Source organism: Oratosquilla oratoria, chromosome 13 (assembly GCF_046742065.1).
Source record: "Oratosquilla oratoria isolate Oo_2021 chromosome 13, ASM4674206v1, whole genome shotgun sequence".
In the NCBI taxonomy this organism is placed as follows: domain Eukaryota; kingdom Metazoa; phylum Arthropoda; class Malacostraca; order Stomatopoda; family Squillidae; genus Oratosquilla; species Oratosquilla oratoria.
In genome coordinates this window covers 67,946,997-67,956,996 of record NC_134789.1, presented here as the reverse complement: position 1 = coordinate 67,956,996, position 10,000 = coordinate 67,946,997, and the positions used below count along the sequence as shown (strand labels likewise).

Below are 10,000 nucleotides of genomic sequence, written 5' to 3'. Positions count from 1 at the left end.
CAACCTCTATCATCAACTCTTCCTACTCCCCTTCGCCCGTTAATTAGGAAAAATTCCCAACTCGGCGGGGGGGGGGCGACAAGTCGGAGCCAATATAACGCATGGAAAGATGTCACGCCTCTAAAATTCTAAAAGAAACGTGCAATTATTACGATATAATTTCGTTTCATTTTCTTTTCTCAAGCCCCGAAAGGTTTATATATATATATATATATATATATATATATATATATATATATATATATATATATATATATATATATATATATGTATATATATATATATATATATATATATATACATATATATATATATATATATATATATATATATATATATTATACTTAAATCAAAACCAACGTACCTTCCGGAGGCATTTGATGTACAGTATATGTAAATGGTTGTATTACATGCAGCACATAGGGCTCATTATCATATATTTTTATTAATTCATTTACCTAGTAATAAATTAAATAATATATTGGCTTCTTTATTTATCTATTTATTCATTAATTTATTTTTGTTTACTTATTAATTATATATATTGTTATTAATTTAGCTATTACTTGTCTAATTACTTATTTATTTAGATGTTTATTCATTTATCTATTTATTTATATGTTTATACATTCTGAAACCTTATAACCCAAGGTACTTCTAAAATTATCTTTCATTTGTCTGTATGTTTGTTTATTTATTTGTTTGTGTGTTCAGGAACTCCTCCTAGGGTTTTGCATTTAGACCCCCCATAACCATATATATTCTGATACCTCATCACTTCAGGTACTTGGATAACTATATTTCATTTAAAAGATATATATATTTTGGTTAGGGTTAGGGGTTAAAGTTAGTTGGGGTATGGCTAGGTTAGAGATTATATATTCACGACCTCCTTTTAGGTTTTTGCAGATAGACCCATATAAACATATATTCTGTGAAACCTTATAACCCAAGTTACTTGGATTACTATCTTTCATTTGTCTGTCAATTTGTTTGTTTGTTTGTTTGTTTGTATGTTCACGAACTCCTCCTAGGATTTTGCGGATAGACCCCCATAACCATATATATTCTGATACCCTATCCCTCCAGGTACTTGGATAACTATGTTTCATTTAAAAATATATATATTTTGGTCATGGTTAAGGGTGGGGAATGGTTAGGTTAGGGATGATTCACGAACTCGCAGCAACGCGCAGATGATTTGACTAATAAATATATATATTGCTGATTAACCACAAAGGAAACCGAAAACAACTAAAATTCCCAAGCGCTTTCGTGATATTTCACATCTTCAGGGGAATATAAAAGAAAAAAGTTACACATGGCATATAAAGGGTTGGAAAATAAACTGGGAAGGGTAAAAAACACAACGAGAAAATGGAACAAATTAATTTTGAAAAATGTAATTTGATTACCTATTTTATCAATGATAAAGTAATCCAATTTAAAAATCCCATGGCTAATATTAAAGTTATAACCCTTATATATTTTTTTTAACAAATAACTTTCAATGATGTTCCTATTGAAAAATGAATAACATGAAATGAAGGATGAAGAATTAGACCAGTCAATACAACGATCAAAATCTCGCAAATGGACAAACAGCGCATTAGAATCTTGTGCTGTATTTACTCTGTATATATGTTGTTTAATCCTTGTTGAGAGTGCCTTCCACGTTTGCCCAAGGTAATACTTTCTACAATCTCTGCAAGGGATCCTGTATATGCAGCCATATGAAACACTGGGTGGTGCAGTGGCAGAGTTCCCGTCCACCACTGGGGTGGTCCTGGTTCGATTCCAGCCCAGGTCTGAAACCATTTCCGTATCACTGCGCTACGAGTCGTTACACCAGTTCTCGTGGGCGGTGAGTTGGGTGTGTGTGTGCGTATAAAGTCACAGCATTAACCACAGACCGGTAATATATAAGCTCTGAGCTCTCTTTCAGGAGGGAAACAGCTGTCGATCACGACCAACACGTGATCCAAGAACATTGTGAATCACACAGACACACACACACACACACACACACACACACACACACACACACACACACACACACACACACACACACACACACACACACACACACACACACACACACACACACACACACACACACACACACACACACACACACACACACACACACACACACACACACACACACACACACACACACACACACACACACACACACACACACACACACACACACACACACACACACACACACACACACACACACACACACACACAGTACGTGATGCTGATTGGTGAAGGAAGAAATGAGGGGGCGTGTCTTGTATCGCCCGGGTTTGCTGTACTATGGGAGGTTAGTGATTGTGTTGTGGGTTGGGGAGGTTGATTTGGAGAGAGCTTTGGATCGGAGGCGTTATGACACAGGATCAGATCCTATGAAATGGGATTCTCTCCCTCCCGAAGCTCAGCCAACCTGGGATCATAGGAACTTGGGAGCGATCTCGGGAAAGATTGATGTCTCAATAAACAGCCAATAGATGGCGCGCGCAATTGGCTGATAATATATGGCCCCGTCCTAAATCGTTCGGTGGAAGTCCTATGGTCGCCGTTAAGAGGGTATTTGGATCCTTGGAGGGTGAAAAACGGGAAGGTTTTAAAAGGGTTTGGGAAGATGGAAATTCTAAGACAATGTATGTGTCGAAAAAGACATTGTAATATGTCATTTTTTATGGCGTGAGTTTTTTTCTGCTTAAAGAGCATCGACCTTTTGTTATAATAGAAGAAAGTGTTCTAATATTAGACATCAGTAAAGTGAGATATGTTTATACTTTTTCTGAGGCAGAAGCCCAATGCTTAGATGTCTTAAGATCGTTACTGATAATTGCATTAAGATATTTCCATTCTCAACTTTAGTTAAAAAAACCAAAACTACTTCTAGTCGTATTTAGTAGTATTAATATTTTCTTATGCTATATAGCAACTCGTAAAGTGACGTCATGTCTTTACTAGTACCAAGGCGTAGATTACACTTTTCAACAGGCCAACATACCCGTGATTTTTTATTATTGCATATAATAAAAAAGGAAATTTTAACCTATGCTACTGTGTCAAAGGAATTAAAATGAATACAATATTAAACAATGTAATCAAGGATTACTTTACACTCAAAATAACGCTCACTAATTCTTGATTAGTTCTGCAGTGCTATCCTTAGAAGCAAAGATATTCATAAATTTCATCTAAGTTGATATAAACGATATATTTCGTAAAAAATATTTAGAAAGAATATTACTTAAGTTCATTGATACAAAAGTATCTAATGAACATTTAGTACAATATTTGTTCAGGAAATCGGATCTATATTTCTTTTCCTTGATGCTAAGGACAAATGTCAATAAATATTTTTTTCACTGAGTACTACAAAGACATACTTGACGAAGCTTTGGTAATCGTAATATTTCATGTCAAATAGATTACGATATGCATAGATTATAGGCTTATTCTTACATCAGAAAATTTTATAAAAGTGCAGGTCTATATAAAAACAAAAAGTTAATTTCTTGATAGTCTCTTTTTTTCTTTCCATCCTTGAAGAGAGAAATATATAATAATGATAATAATAATAATAATAAATACTTTATTTAGTCAATTTGTAATAATACATACAAATTGAAACTCTTTGTGGATTCAGATCATTCAAAGTTACAGTTACAACACACATACAGTACAACCCACAATAAAAATATCTGTGACAGGGTAAGGCCCAAGATTAAAACTACACACACTACACTATTTCAAAAACACCATGCTGTAGATAAAATGTAAATTTCTTGATCAAGAGTCTCTCTTTTTTTTTAATTCTATCCCTTATAAAGAAAAAAAAATAGTACAAGTCACTCACCCAAGGGGCCAAGTCGATAGTTGAGTGTCACAACGACGACCCTGCCGTATGCGGCCAGGACGGAACCGTCGTAGAGGCTCCCGGATCCCCAGCTGAAAGACTCCCCGTGAAACCACACGAGCACAGGGTACACTTCTGAGCCAGGGATCACTGGAATAAAAAATAAAACAAAATAAGATAGAGTTATATAAAATAGAAATTAAATGTCCACAACTTTGCATTTTTTTTTCTTTCGTAATGCTACTTATTTTTACGAGGACCATGTTAAAAATAGATATCTCAAAATCTAATTTTTGAGGATCTCTTTGTCGAAAATATTTATTGTCTGCTAACTTGCATCCTAAAACACAGTATACAGCGTCGTCTCTTGGTATAAAACAAAATAAGATAGAGTTATATAAAATAGAAACTAAATGCCCGGAACTTTGTATTCTTTTATTTCGTAATGCTGCTTATTTTTACGAGAAATATGTTAGAAAAAGATATCTCAAAATTGAAATATTGAGGATCTTTTTGTCGAAAATATTTATTGTCTGCTAACTTGCATCCTAAAACATAGTATACAGCGTCGTCTCTTGGTATAAAACAAAATAAGATAAGAGTTATATAAGATAGAAACTACATGTCCACAACTTTGTATTTTTTTTATTTCGTAATGCTACTTATTTTTACGAGAACCATTTTAAAAATGAATATCTCAAAATTAAATTTTTGAGGATCTTTTTGTCGAAAATATTTATTGTCTGCTAACTTGCATCCTAAAACACAGTATACGGGCGTCGTCTCTTGGTATCAGCTCTGATGATGTTACGATGTATACCAACCTAAGCCATCTCAATTAACAATGTCTTCCTGTAGTGAAACAGATTATGCTTTTAGCAATATTGGGGTTTTTTATTGCCTTTTAAAAGTAGTCTCGTTTCCCTGAATATCTCTGACAACAGATAAATTGTGTAAATTGACGGTATAGTTATGGGCTATAATTTCTAACGAAATACGAGTCGTATCTCTCTGAAGAAATTTTAATATTTGGTATATGTTAGTTCTGCAATGAGGGTCTTTGGGCACTCAAAAAAGAAAGGTTGTATACGTGACACATTCAATTTTTTTGCATTGTACTCCCACACAAAATACTTTACGTTGACACTACACTTGGATGCGACAAAATCTTTGTAAACAATGATTTCTACAACGTAAAACAAATATTTTTTCATGTCTGCCCTTATGATTTGTTACTACTAGATCAAACTAATGATTCTTTACACGACAAATTATATACATTACTTTAGATTATTAACACACTGTAATAAAACGAAAGCTTCACTACAAGTATCATTAGGAACATGCTAATCCGTTCCATGAAATTATTATTTTTTATTTATTGATATACTGCACGACCCGTATTCTGTCTTGTTTTGTTTAATTTTCCCTTCTGGTATGTTTATTCTATGTAGTTTATTTGTTATTTTTTTCTTATTCGTTCTTTTCTTTTTCATTTTCAAAGCTGACCAATTTAATCAAAATTTCCAACAACAATATCTATTATTCATTTTGCATAATGCTTTAAAAAAGGTAATTTAGTATTGTTGTAAGAAAATCTAGCCCCATCATTTAGCTCCCCGTGTATGTTCTATACGTGAATATCATTACTGTTAGGTGGCTATCATAAACTTTCTTTTCCTGCCTTTCTCTCTGATTTCTATATGTTATCAATATACAATTACTCTCCGCCTCTTTTCTCCTATTTTTCTTCCCAATCATGCATTTTTCTCAGTAGTTTTTTCTTCATTTTCATCATCCATACATATGATATTAAATAGCCTGAGGCACTAGACACAATCTCTTTTTATCAATCACAACGGAGATGCATGAAGAAGGAACAGAATCTATGACCTCACTGCGAGGCAGATGGCCTCATGGGTAGATTTTACGAGAATGGCTGAAACAAACGACATTTTGAAGTACCTGATATAATTTTAAACTGCAGTAGATATAAAACTAAAGAACTTTTGTGTTATTTATTTAGCAATTATTGATTTTGGTAAAAATTCCGGTAAAATTATATATTTCTAATTCTTTATTTTAGAAATGGTTACATTTTAGGTGTTGATGATACGTAATTAAGACTATCATAGTTCTACCTATAACTTACACACACACACACACACACACACACACACACACACACACACACACCACACACACACACACACACACACACACACACACACACACAACACACACACAAAAACACACACACACACACACACACACACACACACACACACACACACACACACACACACACACATATATATATATATGTATATATATACATTTATATACCTATTCACATATATATATATACATATGTTTATACACACACACACACACACACACACACACACACACACACACACACACACACACACACACACACACACACACACATACACACACACACACACACACACACACACACACACATATATATATATATATATATATACATATATATATACATATATATATATATATATATATATATATATATATATATATATGTATGTATGTATATTTTGGGCGGTGGAAGTAAAATGAAGATGCTCTCGGAATAGGTTATACTCTTACGTTACGATCACTTTGGTCTTCTTCATAGAGTTGTCTATAGAAGGATTTAAATGTCACATTTTATATCACTCTTGAGGGGGCACTCGGTCAGGTCACAGCGTCCGGGAGGTGAACATTTGTCTTGTGCTTCAGCGAGTCTAGTATAAGGACACTTGCCACCTTTGATAAGCAGATGAATCCCTTTCTTCCATTAGTGTTTTCTTTTACATTTATGCATGCAGCTTCAATCGTTTTTCTTGTTTTCTTTTCATGACCCTTTTTGAGGACTTTGGCCTCTTTCCAATGGGGAAGGTGGCCAGATTTGTCTGCATGCTGGATTAAGGGTCATGAAAAGAAAACAAGAAAAACGATTGAAGCTGCATACATAAACGTAAAAGAAAGCACTAATGGAAGAGAGGGATTCATCTACTTATCAAAAGTGGCAAGTGTCCTTATACTTATATATATATATATATATGTATATATATATATATATATTTATATATAATTATATATATATATGTATGTATATATATTGTTACGACTGTGGGCCTGTCGAACGTCAAGACTTAATATTTACTTATACATTATACATGTGCACGTGTGCACTCATTTAGACATTGGCGAGATGCGAAATATGCCGGCTTTCCCACGATCTTTTTCATGTTAGCGCCTTCGCTTGTAACCGCCAGGCTGGCGTACGAAGGTGTCAAAACTAGTACTGCTAACTTTATATACGTATTTATTTCTTCTTTTGCTTTTGTCAACGTGATTCATTCAATGTATAAGGATTTATGTATATGTATTATCTTTTAGTTCTGTTTTGTTGATCTTAGGAACTGATTAACGTAATATTGGGAAAATGTAATATTCATGGGTTTCGTATTCGTCCACTAATAGTGTGGAAAACATGATTTTGTCACCTGTGCGCCTGTTTCTCGCGCCACGCGCGAATTCACACAAATGCGTGGGATCGGAGATTTTGGCAAAAGCGTATCAGCCCCTTTTTACGCATGTATTAATGTATAGACATTAATATAAAAACGTCAAGTTTATTCCTGTAACTAAGATTGATAAGGTAACATTATCATATATTATTTGTATGCCCCATTTTGTAAAGAATATGTATATGGATATATTCTAAATATTTGATGTTCATTGCTTCTGGCGATATTTGGCAGCTCTATCGTTGGCTCGCCGGGAAGGTATATATATGATTTCCGTAACCATCTTCGAGGCTCCGTCCTTTTGTGGAGTCCCCCTCTATTACCCCCCCCCCCTTTTACATTGCTGGCTAGGTTAGGTTAGGTTAGGTTAGGTTAGGTTAGGTTAGGTTAGGTTAGGTTAGGTTAGGTTAGGTTAGGTTAGGTTAGGTTAGGTTAGGATATACTTAAAACTTTCCTCTTTGTAAGACTCTGTATTCTTTTGGCAAGTCGATATATTTTCTCGACTTTGAATATTTACGTACGTTCACTATAAACCCACTATCGGAGAAATAATAACGGAAGTACAGAGAAACTGTATATTTCGACTACTATCTGTAGTCCTCTTCAGCAGAAAGTGGGTTTATAGTGAGCTTTTACAAATGTGTTATAACATACCAATTTCCAATTTACGTACGTCTTGTAGGACTATGTACTCTTTTGTCAAGTCGATATATTTCTCGACTTTGAATATTTACGTAGGTCTTGTAGGACTTTGTATTCTTTTGGCAAGTCGATATATTTTCTCAACTTTGAATATTTACGTATGTCCTGGCGACTTTAGCCATCCGTATTCTACAGGATTCATTGACTTGTTCTATTACTTATTTGTACTAAATTTTAGCAAAACATTTGATATTGTGTGCATTTCTATGTATGGGATTCTTATTGTGCTCGCTTGGCAACCTCTATTTTTTTATCTTGATTATTTTTGAAGGAAAATAATGATTTAATATTTTCAGTAACTCTCAGAGTTTTATGAACCTGGCTCTTCCTTCCTAGTCTTCATTATATATATATATATATATATATATATATATATATATATATATATATATACATATATATATATATATATAATATATTTGAATATATACATATATACATATATATTTCTTTTACAGAAACCACAGAGAAATCAAGAGAACAGAATACTAAACGTGTTTGTATATTAAGACATCTTCAGGATATAAGCAAGAAGCAATAAAAGGTGAAACGAATACAATAATAAGACAGACAGTAGGAAAGGTCACGTCAACGTATATGAACTTCGCATGGTGCTGTGGGATGCACAAAAAAGGCATATGCATACATACATAAATGATACATACATACGTACATACATAAATACATACATACATACATACATACATACATACATACATACATACATACATACATACATACATACATACATACATACATACATACATACATACATACATACATACATACATACATACACACATACATACATATATATATATATACATACATACATACATACACATATACATACTGCCCTGGGTCATAAGTAGTGTCACAAGACACAGCAGGGCCACTTTATTAATTCGGTGACACCCATCTCCGTCCCCTCATAAAAAAAAAGAAGAAAACGGGGAGAAATCCCTTCGGGCTGTGTAAATTTATATCTCATATATTATCCATCCATCACCCTCTTCCATGTGTACTTATGCTTGACTTTCTTCCTAAACACTATATTTGCTATCATCAACTCTCTAGACACATCTCCACCATCAACTCTGCACTACGTTTTTTCCTGGAAATCCATACTTCCCAATCACTCTTTGAATTGGTTTATTTCCTGCCCTAACATTAAGGTCTCCTAATACAACTCTCCCAATCCCTCTATGCACTCATTTAAATCCATCCAAAAATCTTCATTTCCTCTACACTCTTCTCACTACCAGCCCCATATGCACCTACAAAAGCCCACATCTCCCTTCCCAGCTTCACCTTTATCCACTCAATGCAACACATTCATCTTTCTTCTCACAAACATACTGCCTATTTCTTCCATTTTACTCTAACCTGTACCACACCCACGCACATGAAAAGATCCAAACCTTAGGGTACTGGTTGGAAAACTCCTAGACCCTTTTACGCCTTTACTTTTATTAGGAATGCCCTCTTTGAGGTAACAGGTAGTAGGATTCCTAGTCCTATCCACATTCATTTTTTTTTTCTTTTGTCGCCTCGTGCGACTCAAGTGAGAAGACTTGGTGGCAGCATTCTTTTCCCCTACCACAGGGTTAGGCGAAAAAAGGAAAAGAATATTTAGAAAAATGGAACAGGACAGTAACAAGGGGTGGGGTGGGGGGCAGCATAACGGAGGAGTCGCAGTATAATAAAAGTGTCATAAGTTCTCTATGAACAGAGAATCCCTCTATCACAGAGAAAATTATGTGTGACTCTGGTCCGTAGGGGCGCCCCATAGAGACCCTAATGTATCAGCTGCATGCTACTTTGCCACAATAACATGCAGCCAATATATATACATACATAC

The 10,000-nt window shown here is 34.3% G+C and overlaps 1 protein-coding gene across 1 annotated transcript in view; it reads right to left on the bottom strand.

Moving 5' to 3' along the window:
• LOC143032476 (carboxylesterase 4A-like) overlaps positions 1 to 10,000 on the bottom strand; it is a 349,653-nt gene that overhangs the window by 229,763 nt on the left and 109,890 nt on the right. The window contains exon 2 of the mRNA XM_076197319.1: positions 3,881 to 4,030. Within this exon, the coding sequence (XP_076053434.1) occupies positions 3,881 to 4,030 (150 nt within the window). The remainder of the gene's footprint in view (positions 1 to 3,880; positions 4,031 to 10,000) is intronic.